The sequence below is a fragment of the Ochotona princeps genome, chromosome 17, assembly GCF_030435755.1.
Source record: "Ochotona princeps isolate mOchPri1 chromosome 17, mOchPri1.hap1, whole genome shotgun sequence".
Lineage (NCBI taxonomy): Eukaryota > Metazoa > Chordata > Mammalia > Lagomorpha > Ochotonidae > Ochotona > Ochotona princeps.
The window spans coordinates 47,203,451-47,221,101 of record NC_080848.1 but is presented as its reverse complement, the minus strand read 5'-3'; the positions used below and the strand labels follow the sequence as shown (position 1 = coordinate 47,221,101).

At 50.7% G+C, this 17,651-nt stretch overlaps 1 protein-coding gene across 1 annotated transcript in view; it reads right to left on the bottom strand.

Annotated features, from left to right (window-relative positions):
• Positions 1-3,795: 3,795 nt before the first annotated feature.
• Positions 3,796-17,651, bottom strand: part of PIGL (phosphatidylinositol glycan anchor biosynthesis class L) — a 66,296-nt gene continuing 52,440 nt past the window's right edge. The window contains exons 4-7 of the mRNA XM_004599302.2: positions 9,575-9,642; positions 7,671-7,702; positions 6,703-6,836; positions 3,796-4,335 (exon numbers count right to left, since the gene is read on the bottom strand). Coding sequence (XP_004599359.2) covers positions 4,237-4,335; positions 6,703-6,836; positions 7,671-7,702; positions 9,575-9,642 — 333 coding nt within the window. The 3' untranslated portion in view covers positions 3,796-4,236. The remainder of the gene's footprint in view (positions 4,336-6,702; positions 6,837-7,670; positions 7,703-9,574; positions 9,643-17,651) is intronic.

The following is a 17,651-nucleotide window of genomic DNA, read 5'->3' as shown; positions in this document are numbered from 1 at the left end:
GACTCCGTTTTTGATTCCAGTTTCCTGCCAGTGCACACCCTGGAAGGCAGCAGGTGTCCGTTCAGCTGGTTGGGCTTCCTGCCTTGTGCTCCCAGCTCCTGGCTCCAGCGCTGCCTATTTTGAGTGCTTGTGGAGCGAACCAGCAGATGGGAGATCTCTGTCTCTCTACCTCTTAAATAATTTGAGTGATTAAAACAGGTTTGGGGACGAAGTATTGCATAACAGGCTCATCTTCCACCTGCTAAGTCGGCATCCCAAATGAGTGCCAATTCATGTCCCAGCCGCTGCACTACTGATCCAGCTCCCTGCTTGTGGCCTGGGAAAGCAGTTGAGGACGGCCCAACGCCTTGGGGCCCTGCACTGGCATGGGAGACCCAGAAGAAGCTCCTGGTTCCTGCTTTTATCAGCTCAGTTCTGGGCATTGCGACTACTTGGGGTGTTGGGGAACAGCGGTAAATGAGCAGATGGAAGGTCTTCTCAATCTCTCCTCCCTATAAATCTCCCTTTTAAATAAAAACAAATCTATTTTTAAAAATAGGCTTTTTTTTAAAGTTTTCTTTTGATGCAAAAAGAATTTGAAATGTTATATATTAGGGGTTCTTCTGAAAGTTTCTGGAAACTGTTGTGACAAAGTGAATGGTTTTAAGTTTTTTTTACATCAAAATAAGGTTATCTCTTAATTCCTTTTTCCATAAGCTTTTTTTTTTTAGATTTATTTTATTTTTATTACAAAGTCAGATATACTGAGAGGAGGAGAGATAGAGAGGAAGTGGAGCTGCCGGGATTAGAACCAGCGGCCATATGGCCGTGTCTCATTCCATAAGCTTTTGAAGTATTGTTATCAGTTTTTTAAAATGCTTATTCATTGATCATCTGCTTGAGAAGAGTGTGAGAGAGAAATCTTCTATCCTCTGGTTCACTCCCCAAATGTCCTCAACTGCCAGGGTTGGGCCAGCTCCAACTTAAGAACCTGAAACTCCATCTAGGTCTCCCACCTGGGTGGTGGGAGCGCAGGAATTTCAGCCGTCATCTGCTGCCTTCCAAGGCGTATTGGCAGGAAAGTGGACTGTAACTTGAACTCACATACAGGGTGCAAGCATCCCCAGCAGTGGCTTAACCCACTGCACCACAACACTCATGTCACTCGCACATCATTTTAAACTCTAAGATCTAAATATGTCTTTGTATAAAATAGTATATGCAAAAGGTGGACAATGCGTCCCAAGTCCATTCCTCTCACTCAATTCCCTTTTTTAGTGATAAGCTCTGTTTTTCCAGAGAAATCCCGTATGTTTATGCATCCTTAACGTGTATGATTTTTCCTTATAAATGGTCGCATTTGCTACCAATGTCCCGTGTCTTGTGTTTTCCACTTAATAATATATTTTGGAGATTTTTGCATGTCAACGTATATTGTACTATTTTAAAAATTACTTTTAAGTTGCATTAAAATTATAACGTATAATTTTATATATTTCATTATAAATGTATTTTATAATTCTATTTATATAATTATCCTTGGGCCCCCCTGCGTGGTGAGTGCCGGGTCTGTGAGTCCCGGGGGTTGGAGGGTCCTGTGGGGCCTCGGTCGCCCGGCCCAGGTCCATGGGCCCACATTTGAGAACCGGTCCTTCTCAGTGTAAAGGATGGAGTGCTGGACAGCAGAGCATGGTGCACACAGAGGACATGGTAGCCCACTGGGGCCTGCAGGGGACATCTGGAACCACAGCACAGAATGCAGAACAGAGCATATGGACAAATACCCCAGCCAGACATTGACAGCAGATACCTGGGTGAATGGAGACTCTGAGGTCGACTGGACCAGCCAGTGGACATTGGAAGGGGTTCCTCATCCATTCTATGGGCAAGATTGACGGCTTCTCAGAACTATCACATCCACCTGAAAGAACCCTTGCAGCACATTCCTCATGGTGACCCTGGGTTGGTATCGGGTGGACGCTCCCTTTCCTCAGGTACTGGGATGGTTGGGAGGCTGGGTATGGGCTCTCCACTTATCTGCCCCCTCTCCCCAGAAATGGGAAGAAGAGACAAAGGCTGGAAACAATGATCACACCCACTTTTCTCTAACCTTAGATCCTTCCCACCCTGACCAACTATGTAAGCATCATCTAAAATAATAAAAACATCAAGAATCTACATTAATATATGACACAAATAATCATATTCAAATATTTATAAATTTATTTAGGAATATTTAGCTATATCAATATGCAAATATAGTACACATAATATGTTGTGTATATTAATACATATTTATAATAAAATACATTTTATATAGCTTATATACTATAATTATATAAAATAAGATATATAATTATAATAATTCTTATTTCTTTTGTCATTCTTCAAATCAGACAAACCTTTATTCGCAGCGACACTGCTTGGCAGGTGGCCTGAGGTGCTCGGTCCTTCACCCAGCACAGCACCAAAATATACATATGTAAAAAACTAAGCTGTCCCCACCCTATATAAAATTATTTTTACAGAATTTTTAAAAAGACTTATCTTTTTTTTTAACTGGAAAATCAGATATACAGAGAGGAGGAGAGACAGAAAGATCTTCCATCTGATGTTTCACTCAAGTGGCTGCATCGGCTGGGGCTGTTACGGTGGTCCAACAGGCTAATCTTCCACCTGCAGCAGTGACATCCAATATGGAACGTCTCCACTTCCCATCCAGCTCCCTGCCTGTGGCCTGGGAAAGCAGTGGAGGATGGCCCAAAGCCTTGGGATCCTGCACCCATGTGGGAGACCCGGAAGAAGCTCCTGGCTCACAATTTCGAACTGGCCCAGTTTGGGCCACTGTGGCCATTTGGGGAGTGAACCAGCAGATGGAAGATCTGTAACTCTTTGAAATCAAATACATAAACTTTAAAAAACTGTCCTGTAATATTATATTTTATTAGCACACCCATTAATTATTGGACTAATTCTTCATTGATGGACATGTGCACAGGCTCAGTATTCTTTTAAGTGTTTCCATGTCTACACCTTGACATATCTCTTGTGGCAGGTGAATTCACAGTACCAATGAGAGGAAGTGAAAATATTGTATCCAAGAGTGTACTATTTGGGGGCAAGCAATGTGACACAGTGGGCTAAGCTGCCATGCATTAGGCATGTCCACATCTGAGCTGGAGTCTGTAGCTGCTCTATTTCCAATCCAGCTCCTAGCTGAGGGGCCTGCGAAGCTGCTGATGGTGGTCCAAGTGCTTGAGCCCCTGGCATGCATGCGGGAAAAGTTCCTGGCTCCTTGTTTAGGTCTGGCCCAGTCCCGGCTGTTGTAGCCATTTGGGGAGTGACCCAGTGGATAGAGGATCTGTCTCTCTCATTCTCTCATGTCTGTCTCTCTCACACACACACACACACACACACTTTAATCAATCAATCAGGGTGTAGAATTTTATTAGAAACTGCCAGTGGGCTGCTGACGTTGCTCAATAGCACAGTTCAGGTTCTTTGGCCTTTGGACCCCAGGACTGAAGCCAGTAGCCCTGTGCAGGGGTGGGGTGATGTAGGGGGGTGAGGAGGCTGGGAGGGGTGGGGTGATGTAGGGGGTGAGGAGGCTGGGAGGGGTGGGGTGATGTAGGGGGCGGGCGGTGTCTCTCCCACCTTTGGGCCTGGACTAGCATTGCACTCCTGATTTCTGTTGTCCTGATGTTTCCAGTTCCTGGCCTGAGCTGCCAACAGCGTCGCTGACTCTCCACCTTGGACACAGCCATTGTGGGACTTTCTGGCCTGCTCCGGGATGGCGGCAGACGGAACGAACACAGGCTCTGGGCCTCTGGAGACGTCTGCTGGTACACGTGCCAATACCCTCACAGGTGCGGACAGACAACAGATCAACACAGCAGCTTTGGAAACCACGTGGCCATCCCAGGGGTGAGGTGTTCCGAGCACAGGCTTACATTTGTTTATGGCAACAGCCACCTGCCAGGGCTGTGTTCTAGGGTCTTGTCACACACGGTGCCCTTAGGAGGACTCTTCCCCTGCCCTGGGGTTTTGCTGTAGCATCCTTGGTGGTAGCTTTCCCTCCCTGCCAGGCACCTGCTGACACCTGGCCGACCCCACAGTGCCTGCAAGGCTGCCTTTTCGCAGAGGCTGCTCCGGCGGGGCCCTCCTTTGGCTAGCGGATGTCAGCCAGGTCCAGGCCGGGCTCTCTGTGGACTGGCTGGGGTTATTCAGACTCCTTGGATCTGAACGCACTCAGAGGCTTCAGAGGAAATGCAGCGTGTTGATCCTCACATAGCGGGAGAAGAGGAGGTAGAGGCGGCGGAACCACAGGAGCTGGCTGCGGTGGCAGGTCATGGCTCTCTGCAAGAGGCACAGGGAGCGCTCACGGAGCATGCGCACTGTTCCTGGCCCTCTCCCACCTCACCTCCTCCCCCAGGCTTCAGCCCGGAACCCAAGAACCCCTCCAGGTTGATCTCTCCTCCCCCAAGCCCCGCGGCCTCCCCTCTGATGCCAACAGGCTGGCAGGACGGGCTGCAAGCCCCACCTCAGTTGAACCACTGGGTCTCCAACTGTGAGCAGGTAGTGGAGCGAGGTCAGAAGCCAGAAGTGCCTTGCTCTAGCGCCCCCCGTTGCCCATCAGGTGGTTTTACTCCGTCACAAATATGACACCAGCAGGCATGTTTTATGGAGAGCAAGCTAGAGCATTATGCCCAAATTCCTCTGAAATATATGAGATGGGAAGATAGAATCACTATTACAAGAGGGATCAGGGCTTGGCGCCTTGGCCTAGTGGCTAAATCCTCGCCTTGCAAGCGCCAGAATCCCATATGGGCACCGATTCATGTCCCAGCTGCAGCTCCACTTCCCATCCAGCTCCCTGCCTGTGGCCTGGGAAAGCAGTGGAGGGTGGCCCGAAGCCTTGGGACCCTGCACCCATGTGGGAGACCCAGAAGCAGCTCCTGACTCCTGGCTTCATACTGGCTTAGCTCTGGCCACTACGACCACTTGGGGAGTGAACCAGCGGATGGAGATCTTTTTCTCTGTATCTCCTTCTCTTTGTATATTTGCCTTTCCAACAAAAATAAATCTTTAAAAAAATTTTTTAAAGGATAAAAAAAACTCCAAAACTCTAGTAAAGACATGGGTTAGCCTTCTCCAGCTGGTGAGGGACATGCAGACTGTCTTACTATCTCACCTGCTATAGTTTGGTTTTTAAATGGAATCATAGTAATTGATATAACTAGACAAAATATACATAAAAGTTGCTGCAGATTCTTCTCGAAATACCATCTGCTCATTACCCAAGCTCATTACCCAAGTTGTCTCATTGCAAACTTTGTATAAAAGATTTATTTATTTATTTACTTGTTTTACTGGAAAGTCAGAGTTACAGAATGAAGGAGATACAGAGAGAGATCTTCTGTCAGCTGGTTCACTTCTTAAGCAGCCGCAATGACCAGAGCTGTGCCGATCTGAAGCCAGGAGCCAGGAACTTCTGAGTCCCCCCCACATAGGTGCAGGGTACCAATTCTTTGGGCCGTCCTTGACTGCTTTCCCAGGCCACAAGCAGGGAGCTGGATGGAAATGGAGCAGCAAGGATATGAATCAGGGCCCATATGGAATCCCGGTGGATACAAGGTGAGAACTTTAGCTGCTAGGCTACTGCACCGGGCCCCACTGCAAAGTTTTTAAACAAATTTATTTCAGGCATAATTCCAATTTTAGTATATGTGCTGCCGAAGCGAGCACTATTTCAGGCATAGTGAGACAGGTATCTTCTACACAACTTCCCAAGTGCCCATGACAGTCAGGGCTGGGTCAGGCTGAAGCCAGGGGTCCTGAGCTCCATGAGTTTCTCCTGCGTGGGTGGTGTTGTTGACCGCCTCCCAGAATGCCTTAGCGAGAAGCTGGAACTGGAAGACTGCCTCCTGGGAAGTAGCAGATGGTGGCTCAAATGCTTGGGTCTCTGCCACCCAGGGGACAGCTCCGATGGAGTTCTGGGCTCCTGGGTTTGCGCCTGGGCTAGGCCTGTCTCTCGTGGCCATTTTAAAGGACTAAACCAGAAGCCAAGATTTTTCTGTGTGTCACTCTACTTTTGAAATTAATAAGCAAATCTTTTAAATAAATTATTGGGGGGTCAGCACTGTGGTATAGAAGGTTAATTGTCCCCTTGCCAGTGCCAGCTGCTTTGAGTCCTGGTTATTTCAGATACAGCTTCTTGCCAGTACACTGATCCAACTGAAACTCACACAGACACACAGATGAAGGGTGGAAGATGGGGCTGGCGAATTGGCATCATGCACTAAGCCTCTGCCTGCGGTGCCAGTATCCCCGATGGATGTTGGTTTGTGTTCTGTCTGCTCCACTTCCCATCCAGGCCATCCCTGTTTGTGGCCTGGGAAAGCAGTCGAGGACGGTCCAGAGCCTTGGGACCCTGCACCCGTGTGGGAGACCTGGAAGAAACTCCTGGTTCCTGGCTTTGGATCGGCCCAGCTCTGGCTTTGCAGCCATTTGGGGGAGTGAACCAGTCAGTGAAAGATCTGTCTCTTTCTCGAACTCTGCCTTTGAAATAAATAATATAATTTTAAAATCTTAAAAGAAAACAAAAGCAATTCAGGACAGAGGGCGAACCCCTGTAGAAGGTCTCTTGGTTAGGGCCCCCACGGAGGTGAGGAGTGGGGGCGTGTGGGCGTGGCTGGGGTGGGGGCTGGGAGTCCCGTTCCTCACCTTCGCCTGAGCTACTTCCTCACGGGTGAGCGCGAAGAGAACATCCCGGGGCCGGAGCAGCGAACAGGGCAGGTCCAGGAAGCCCAGGTACTTGCGCAGCACATTCACGGATTCCAGGGTGAGCACGGAGCACCCTGCAGGCACGAGCCGGAAGTGTGGGCCATGCTGCTGACAACCTGTCAGCCAGGCTGTCACCTGAGCAACAACCACCCCACCCCTCACCTCCCCGCCGCCCGAGAGGCTCCGGGGTTGCCAAGGGCTTTCTGTGGCACCAAAGCTGTGCTTTCTGCCCCTCACTGGCAGGGTCTCTGAAGGGGCTGCCGACTCCCCGCTGCCCCCTACAGGCTGCGAGGTGCAAGGTCTGGTCCGTCCAGCGCTGACACACTTGGCAAACTCCCTCTGTCACTCCCAGCTTTCTCATCTGTGACAGGGTTTGGAGGGTATGAAACCTGACTCTCACGGAGGGTTGGTCTAAAGACTCCAATGGACCGTGGATGTCTTGATGAGATCTCCCAGCTCGGCGAGCCCCATCAGCCCACGTGAGAAGGGCACACGTTGGGTGTGCTTGCGTCCAGCGCATGGTCACGCTGCTCCCATGGCGGGGCCGGGGCCGGCAATTGGCACGGAGAGGCCGATGTGATGTAGAGTTCCCCAGCTTGGGCTGGCTGGTCCATTGCATGCCTACCTGTCATTTACAACTTGCGTAACTAATGATGGAGATGTGATGTGGGTTTGGAGGACAGAATGAAAGTGTATGTGTGTGTGAGAGAGCGAGACAGAGAGAGACAGACAGACTTAACCTGAGAGAGAGCTGGACAGGTGTGGGACAAGCACCTACTGATGGACACAGCTTGAACCCTAACAACCCGGTGGTCCTCTTCCATCTCGGAGTAGGCTTTGTCCAGTGTAGTTCTGTGCTTGCAAATCAATCTCCAATAAGCTGTTTGGAGATGGGCGAAGAGCCTTACCTTTAGGCAACTTTCCTTTGGAGTGCAGAGCCCTGGAAGGAAGACAGGGACAGGAGTGAGAGGAGGGGCCTAGAAGCAAAAGCTACCAGGCTGTGGGCCCTACCCCACTCCCAGGGTGTCCTGGAGAAGGGTTTCTTGGATTGCATGCCTCTGACTCAAATGGAAGGGTCCAAGGTGGGCACCAGCTCTTGCCTCCCAGGGTGCACATGCGCAGAGGGGGCCTACGCACTCCACTGATATGGCAAGCGGGTGTCTCAAGTGGTGACTTGACCCTTGGCGCACAGCGCTGGCCCCTGCACTGGAGACACTGTCCGTTTGCTTGCAGCAGCCCTGAGTGGATCCTTTCTCTGGCTCAGTTTATGCACTTGGGCAAAAGCCCACACGGCTTAGCGTGCATCTAGAATGAGTTGGGCACGTTGCTGCAGCTCTCCACGAGGCTTCTGGGTCCACATCAGCCTTGGGAGTTCAAGGCCTCAGGGTTGCCAGGTGGCTTGAAAGGCCACTCCTGAGTCTACCTCGCTTTTCATGAACTTCACCAAAAACTCTCTCTGGCTGTTAACAAGGGCATGTGTCTTTCCTGAATCTGAAAGAACCTAATACAACCATTAGCCATGGCCTCTGTCTTTGCAGGAAGCGATGGCAGTCTGGCTGCTCCTCATTCCACCATCCAGTGTCTAGTGAGGGCTGTCTGAGGGTACAGGCAGTAATTTCTAGCAGCTTCCACTAAGTGACAGACAACTCAAGGACATAGTTGGAGGGTCCCTGGGCTGGACTGACCTCTGTGTGTCTGTGGTGGAATCATGGATGGGGAACTGGGACCCGTGGGTTCTGGCACAGCCCTTGTGGCACTGGGCAAACCACTGCACTGCCTTAGTGGGAGGTGGCGGACAGACTCAATGATTGTGAAGGTCATGTCCAATTATAGTTATCTCCACCTGCTACACAGGCAGACTGCAGGAAGTGCAAAAAAACCCATCTGAGAAGATGACAAAATATATCAGGGAGAAGGTTTGCTCACTGCCAATGGGCAAAGAAAAAGAAAATCAGTCATTCCTTTTGCAACAGTTTTTTTTTTTTTTTTTTCTTAAATGCAGTGGTGGAGGTAGGTAGGTTAAAACGCCCACATCCTGCATTTGAGTTCCTGGGTTCAATACCCGGTTCTGGCTCCCATTTCCAGCCTCTTGCTAGCACAGACCCTTGGAGGTCGCAGGTGAAGGCTTAAGTGACAGGGTCCCTGACACCACTGTGGGAGACCTGGATATAATTCCTAGTTCCCAGCTTCAGCTGAGTACTGGTCATTGTGGGCATTCGGGGGAGTGAATCAGCAGATGGGAATTATCTGTTTCTCAAAACACAGAAATATTTTTAAAAATATCTTACTTGTTTTATTTCAAAGGCAGATGTTATAGAAAGAGAGACAGAGAATAGAGAGGTCTTCCATGTGCTGGTTCACTTCCCAAATGGCCACAATGGCCAGAACTGAGCTGAGCCAAAGCCAGCAGCCAGGAGTTTCCTCTGGATCTCATACATGGGTGCAGGAGCCCAAGGGTTTGGAGCATCCCCCAATGCTTTCCCAGAATACAAGCAGGGAGCTGGATAAAAGTGGAGCAATTGGGACATGAACCAGCACCCGTACGGGATGCTGGCGCCACAGGGCAGAGGACTGTGCCGACCCCCATAAACACATTTTTCAAACAAACAAACAAAAGCATGCCTCTGAGTGGCTAGCATTCCTGCTGTCTTGAGAGAGATCTCTGACAGGGAGGGCATGTGGTGACAAGCAGTGAGCAGCACGGTCATCAGTGGCTTTTGGTGATTGATTATGGGGCCCAGGGAATCGGGGGGGTGGAAAGCGCTTTAGAACCTGGCACCCCTCTGCCCCTCTCCACCACCCCAAGTCGCACCTCACGGCCATGTTCAGAGCAATGTGGTTTCTGTGACCACTTACACCTCCTGCGTCGAATGTCACCACCTGCAGAGAAAGACAGGGTTGCACTCAGGGTGTCTGGGCCAGGTTCCTCAGCTTAGCCACTGCAGCCGCTGTCTCCGGTCCCTTGGGAGGGACAGGAGAGGAGTGCTTTGTCCACAGGACTGGTCTGTCCACCGCTGGGCTGGCTGTGTGGGTACTGCCCCGCGGCAGGCTACATTGTGCAGTCATTCCTGGCTGGTGGATCTAAGCGGAAAATCAGCCACATGAGAAACCCAGGTTCAGGATTTCCTTGTTGTGTACCTGTTTTGCCTGTGTGTTAGAAAGTGGCATTTTCCTGGCTGGCAGTTGGGTGACCACTGGTCATGCAGATGCTGGCTGCTTTACTGGGTGCCTTTTCCTAGGGACCACATGAAGGGCAAAGAAGGGTCCTGGAGGGTCAATGAGCATGAACGCACCATGCCATGCCCCGGGCACCACTGTGGTTCTACAGCCCTTAGAACTCCCAGACAGAAACCAGAGCAGCGCCCTCAGGGACCCTTGCACTGTATTTCCAAAGACCAGGCTAGCCAGTGCCTGGTGTGGTTCCCTGCCCCGTCCTCTGCTTTCCCGTCCAGCCACCTAGCCCCTGGGGAGCTACCGACTTTGAACACTCGTGCGAAGCTTCCTCAGCTCCGACTACCCTACCATCTCTCTGAATCCCCCGGCTCCTCTGAACACCCCAAGACCCTCAGGCCCAGAAAGGCCTGGCCTGCTGAAGGACTGGGCTTCCATGTGTCCACTCCATCTATACACCTGCAGCTAGCTACCTCTGCCGAATGTATCCATCTTTAACAATGAACTCCACCCGCCTGTGGATTTCTACCCCACCTCTCCTTCTCTGTGCTCTGTCCCTCTCCTAACACGGGGGCTCTGCATCGAGGAAGAGCATGTGTTCAGTCCGCCTCTGCTTCCATGTTCACAGACACATCTATGGCTGTTGCTCCACTACAAGTCCGGAGCAGGTGACGGCACGTTATCTCTGTGTGGCTACAAAATGAAAGGCAGAGTTGGAATAATAATGATGATGATGATAAGGCTAGGGTGAATAATAAAAGGGATAGAAAACAGAAATCAAGGACTCAGGAAAAGGAATAGGATGGCCAGACATTCTGACTGAGGAGCCTGGGCAACTCCTCTGGCAGGACACAGTCCCTGCAGGTAAGCGCAAGAAGCATGATAGGAAACAGTCCAGAATAGGCCATGGAAAGTTTCCCACTGGCATACATCTGGCATAGGTCAGGGGCAGACCAGGCTGAATCAGTTCATGTCATCCACTGGCAAATCCGATCACCAGAACAGAGTATGGGTTGAGCCGGGTTTGGTCGCGACAAAACCAGTACACATTATGGAATGCCAGGGTGAGGTTGCCTGTACTGGATGTGACTGCAGCACCCAACCAGCACACATGAGATCCAGGAAGGGAGGGGCAGAGCTGGCAGGGGGATTAAGGGGCTGATCCCCTCGCCAGACAGCTACTCCCACTGGAGAGCGTGGACTGGGATGGGGACAGACCAGACTAAGCAAGGCTGCAACACCTGTGTGCTGCATGTGGACTAGATCAGGGAAAAGCCAGGCTGGGCTGATTATTCCTGCGGGTGCAAGCATAAATTAGAGTGGGTGAGGGATGTTTGGGCTTAGCCACAGCATCAACTGGCAGAAGCTGGCACTGGGGACTAATTCTGTCAAGTCAAATCACAGAACCACCCGAAGAGTGCATAAACCGGGACTGAGAGAACTGGGAGGGAAAAAGTGGGTTCCCCCTTCTTGGGTCACTACTCCCGCGGGAGGGCATGAAAACTAGGACGGGGGCTGGGGTAGCTAGATAGAGAGGCACTCAACAACATCCGTGAGGGCTGGATGGTTGAGTTGGTTAGATAGAACTAAGCTTTAATACCCAATGACAAGTACAAGAGCCAAATGGGATGGGGGACAGACTGGTCTACTGCTATACATACTGGCAAATCAGGGTAGGGGGCGGGCCTGGTGGGGGTTATTGTGGGTCGCCCTAACTAGGCTGCAGCTCCCACTGGTTGATGTAAGGGCCGAGTATGTGCTGGGCAGAACCAGACTGGACTGCAACACCCATTGGTTCCAGTGCAACTCGGGACTGAAAACAGAACCAACCCAGCAATTGCAACCACCAGCTGATCGGGGTGATGGACTGTGCCGGGCCCTGTGCTTGCTAGAACATACAAGAATCTGGTCTGGGCCAGAGAGTGTATACCTAAGAAGCCGTTGAACTTATCTGGACAATAAGATGCTGGACTCTATGTTTGGTATATGCTTGCAATGGGGGAATCTCAACTGAACTTGAACTGTGGTTATGCAACAAGGTGGAGGAATCCACCATGGTGGGAGGGTTTGGGGAGGGGTGGGGAGAATCCCAGTACCTATGAAACTGTGTCACATAATACAATGTAATTAATGAATTTAAAATAAAATTAAAAAAAAAAAAAAAAAAAAAAAAAAAGAATCTGGTCTGGGAATACCTCAAAGTTTCTTTAGAGATCTCCCCAATCGAACTGCTGGACTCAGAACTCTAACCAAGAAAAGACAGAAGACAGAACAGGTCAAACATTCATTTCAGCTATATGTTGGCAGCCAAATATGGGGCAAACAAAGACCTTATGATGGACCATATCAATCAGTGGACGAACTCATCGAGCGAACCTGGCAGCAATTCATAACTAGAGAACTATTAAAACCACTTGAGGGCCCGGTGGCGTGGCCTAGTGGCTAAAGTCCTCGCCTTGGAGGCCCCGGGATCCCATATGGGCTCCGGTTCTAATCCCGGCAGCTCCACTTCCCATCCAGCTCCCTGTTTGTGGCCTGGGAAAGCAGTTGAGGATGGCCCAATGCATTGGGACCCTGCACCCGCGTGGGAGACCTGGAGGAGGTTCCAGGTTCCCGGCATCAGATCGGCGCGCACCGGCCCATTGTGGCTCACTTGGGGATTGAAACATTGGATGGAAGATCTTCCTCTCTGTCTCTCCTGCTCTGTGTATATCTGGCTGTAATAAAATGAATAAATCTTTAAAAAAATAAAACCACTTGAGCACATATCTCAGAGCATGCCCCACATCCGGGACTTGGGGTGGGCGGGAAACCGGGTGGGGCTTCTCCCTCAATATCCCCCTTTACCTCAGATACATGATGGAAACAATATGGACATAATAGTATTACCCACTTCCCTATCCCCCTGAACCTTTTTTGTTTTTTAACCGTGATTAACTAGGTAAAGATTGTCAACAACAATACAATAAAATATATTAAGAAAAAAAAAAGGATGGCCAGACAGGGAAAGAGGTGAGACGTGCTTTGGTAAAGAAAGGGGAGGAAGGTGACCCCATGGCACAGCTGAAGGGACCTGCAGGGGGCGGCTGGAAAGGGCTGTGGTCTTGGCCTGAAACTGCAGAACATGATGACTGTGTGTAGCTGAACTCTTGGTTACAACAGGAGCAGCTGACAGCCAGCCACGGGTACAGTATGAGCAACCCCTAACACCTGAGCAAGTGCAGGAAGCACAGGCTGTCGCTAACTACAGTCACCTGCCGTGTGTGACTGCACACGGCCGTCTTCTCCTCCTGGGACCCGATATTGTCATTGGGGAAGGAACGTGGTGTTCTGGGCAGCCCAGTGCCCGGGCTTATAACCAGGGTCACCAGAGGGTCCCAGTGCGTGAATGGAGTTCACTCCATTGTGCTTGGTACCGAATATATATGCGCACACATGTGCACACACACACACACACACACCTGCCTGCCTGCACATGTGCTATGGTAACTCAGACGGCATTTCAGGATCCTGCCATCACGCTCAAGAGCTATTTTCCACCACACTGACAAAGTTCACGAAACTGGTAAGTAATGGGAGACTTCTAAGAGAATACCAGAACTCCAGTCTTTGAATGGTTACTGCCACTGGGTTTCTGTCCTGACCCACACTGACGCTATGTGTTCATCCAACAGTCAGAGGGGGGGAACTATCTGTCATTATCTATTATTGATTAATAAATGACATTTTTTCATGCTCCTCTCACTTCTGGTGTTTCAAACTGACTTTAAGTTCAGGTTGCCAGTTTACTCAGCAGGGCCCTGAGGGGACTGTTCTAGAGGCTTCCATGAGGTGGTTAAGCGTTTCTTCGAAGGGTGTGGTGCAGTCAAGATAACAGATATCTGGAGTACAAACTGTTCTCATCTTTAATGAGAGCTTATGCAACACCCAGACTATATATTATCTTTCAAATATTTGTTTATTTATTGTAAAGGCAGAATGAAAGAGAGAGAAAGCAGAAGCCAGAGAGAGAACCTTCCAGAACCCCTGCTTCATTCCCCAGATTCTGGGTCACTCCAAAAGTCAGGAACCTGGAATTTCATCAGGATCTCCCATGTGAGTGGCAAGGGCCCAAACATTCATGCCATCATTCACTGCTTTCCCAGGCAAATTAGCAGGGAGTTGGATTGGAAGTGGAACAGCTGGGAGATAAACTGGCATTCCTATGGGACGCCAGCATTAGAGGCTGCAGCATAACCCATTGTGCCACAAGCCCTGGGGACGCACTTCTTTTAAATGTGGTTTCCTCTAAAGTAGTAAAGGAAGGTTTTTGGCAGCCCTGTTGGATTTCTCATTCACAGCACCCCTTTCCTGCACAGCACAGGCCAAAATCATGCAGCTACGATGAGGCTGCCTTTGGGGTCATGGTGCCTGGGCCTCTGGTGCCCTGGGCCAGGCTCACACCTTATGGCCTAGCCAGAGAACCACACCAGAGGGGCAGAGATGGGGGAAAACAACCACAAAATACCACGTCTGGTCACCAGGCATTGACTGGGCCCTGGCATGCCGCGTCCCGGGGAGGCCTGCAGGAATCCGGCCATTGCGACATCCGAGACTGTCCAGGAGTTTTGTGAGAGTTGAGGATTATTTCACAAGTCATCTTGAGCTAACTTCCACATGGCAAAGGCTTCCTGTGTGATGGCCTGGAAGCCAGGGGCAGGCAGGGTGGTTTAAGACGTCACTTGGGGCACATACGTCCTGCTGTGTCAGAGGGCTTGGGTTCAAGTCCCGCCTCGGCTCCAGATTCCAGCTTCCTGGGGAAGTGCACCCTGGAGGCAGCATTGGGTCCCTGCCACCTATGTGGGTGACCCGGGTTGAATTTGGTGTCCCTGACTTCAGGTGAGCCTAATGCTGGCTGCTGTGGGCATTTGCGGGCGGAGTGAACCAGGGCAGGTGGTGGGGGATTATCTCTGCCTGCCTGTATCTGCCTTTCCAATAAATTCAGTTAAATAATAGATAATAACAACAGAACGTGAAGCTCTCTGACAGAAGCTGTGACCATGCCTGCTTTATTAGCCTCACGTCATTATTGTACGGTCCGCATGGGATCAGGGTTGTGCACAGCAAGGCTTTCCATAGGCAAATCACTTCACGCTGATTCTTACCATTGGTAGGGCGTGTTCCACCTCCCCAGAGACCTGTCCATCCTGCCAAGGTAAAACTGGGACCCCAGGGCACAGCACCTTTGAAGGACTGCTGGTCTCTGACACCTTGCTGTATATGAGGGCACCGCAATTAAGACTGGTTGTTGGACCCAGTGCAGTAGCCTAGTGGCTAAAGTCCTCACCTTGCACGGGCCGGGATCCCATATAGGTACTGGTTCTAATCCCAGCTGCTCATCCAGCTCCTTGCCTGTGGCCTGGGAAAGCAGTCGAGGATGGCCCAAAGCCTTGGGATCCTGCACCTGTGTGGGAGACCCAGAGAAAGCTCTAGGGTCCTGGTTTTGGATCAGCTCAGCTCTGGCCATTGTGGTCACTTAGGGAGTGAACCAGTGGATGAAGGGTCTTTCTCTCTGTCTTTCCTTCTCTCTGTGTATCTGCCTTTCCAAAAACAAATAAATAAATCTTAAAAAAAAAAAAAAAGACTGGTTGTTCCCTAGATCCTGATGCCAGAACCTGTGAGTGTTACCTGCCTCAGCACAAAGGACCTTTGCAAGCATGATTCGCCGTAGAATTTACACATAGGGTCATCTTGAGTTGGCTGGTGGGCCTGGGGCAGCCTCAGCTCTTTCTAAGATGGAGTTGGAGGAGCAGAGGACAAAGGTCTATGGCAACAAGAGCAAGAAACTGGAGTGAAACAATTTGAGGACAGAGGAAGGGGCCACGAGCCAAGGAATCCAGGTGGCCGTGAGAAGCCGGAAACGGGAAGGGATCAGAGCTCTCCCCTTTCCCAACCCTCAAAATGCCCAGGAGCACCCAGAAGGAAGCAGGCTTGTACCCCAGTGGACTCCAGCAATGTGAAGGAATGAGTGTGTTACGCCATTGACTGTGTTGCAACAGTCATGGGAAGCTGACATTAAGGGGGAAAACACCCTGCGGGGAAGGTTTGGGATGCATCAGTGTTGTGTGCCTTGCAAGCTGGTCTAAACTTGGCCCCCTTCCTGCTTCTGCAGGCGCTCTCACACCAACGTTTCACACCCTTTGTGGTTTGCTTGTCCTGTCTGATCCTCCTGTTCAACAACATTGGAGGCTTCCCAGGCTCTCCATCCCTGACATAATTTCAAAGCCATAGGCACAAACACACACGAATGTTTGGACTTCCATTTTGCAATTCACTCGTCCTGCCTGGCTTTCATCCCACCATTCTGCTTCCTCTTGGATTGCAGGCCCATCCACGTCACAACTACATCCGGGCCTTCCGAGTCCTCTGCCAGGAAGCACAATGAGGCCGTGTGTGTGTGTGTGTGTGTGTGTGTGTGTGTGTAGGTGGGTGCGGTGGGGTGGGGAGGCAGAACTCTGTCCACCCAGCACCCCACCTTGCTTCTCAGAATGAGCCAACGAGGTAGGGCAGGGCGGATGATATTAAGCAAGGGCTTACAGCGCGCCAGTCCAAGGGGCAGGCGTTTGGCCTAGCAGCAGTTAAGGTGCCGCTGGGGGATGGATGCCCGTGTCAGATCTCAATGCTTGGGGCTGATTCCTGGGTCCTCGCTTGGCTCCTACTATAGGCCCTGGGAGGCACCAAGTGATGACATGATGACTGGGGACCTAACACCCATGTGGAGAACCCAGGGACTGACTAGTGAATGGGACTCATTCAGCCACCCTATTTCCCACCCCACCCCGATCTTGTCTTTCAGCCTTTCTTCCCTACCCCAACAGGAGACGCATTACACATACACACTGGCTGAAAAAAAATAACTGGGTAAACTGGGGTTCAGAAATTCATACTCTGTACAACTTTTCACAGTTAATGGACCACTTAGAATGCATACAAAAATAACTTTTAAAAAGTCAAGGAGGGGGCCTGGCGGCGTGGCTTAGCGGCTAAAGTCCTCATCTTCAACGTGCCAGGATCCCATATGGGCACCGGTTCTAATCCCTGCAGCTCCACTTCTCATCAGGCTTCCTGCTTGTGGCCTGGGAAAGCAGTCGAGGATGACCCAAGGCCTTGGGACCCTTCGCCCACGTGGGAGACCTAGAAGAGGCTCTGGGTTCCTGCTTTTGGAACAGCGCAGTTTTGACCGCTGCGGCCCCTTGGGGAGTGAATCATCGGACAGAGGATCCTCCTCTCTGTCTCTCCTCCTCTCTGTATATGTGACTTTAGCCTAGTGGCTTAAGTCCTTGCCTTGCATGTCCTGGATCCCATATGGGCACTACTAGTGTCCCAGCCAGTCCACTTCCCATCCAGCTCCCTGCCTGTGGCCTGGGAAAGCAGCAGAGGACGGCCCAAAGCCTTAGGACCCTGTACCCGCGTGGGAGACCCATAAGAAGCTCCTGGCTTCGGATCAGCTCAGCTCTGGCTGCTGTAGCCACTTGGGGAGGGAATCAGAGGACACAGGATCTTTCTCTCTGTATCTCCTTCTCTCCATATATCTGCCTTTCCAAAAAAATAAAAAAGAAAGAAAAAGAAACCCTTCAGTGGTGTCACGCATGGATGCCGGCCCCAAGCCTCAGCAAACCCACAGCGATGATACCCGACTTGCTCTACAGGCAACAGGGAAATAGATGTTTTCAGAAGTT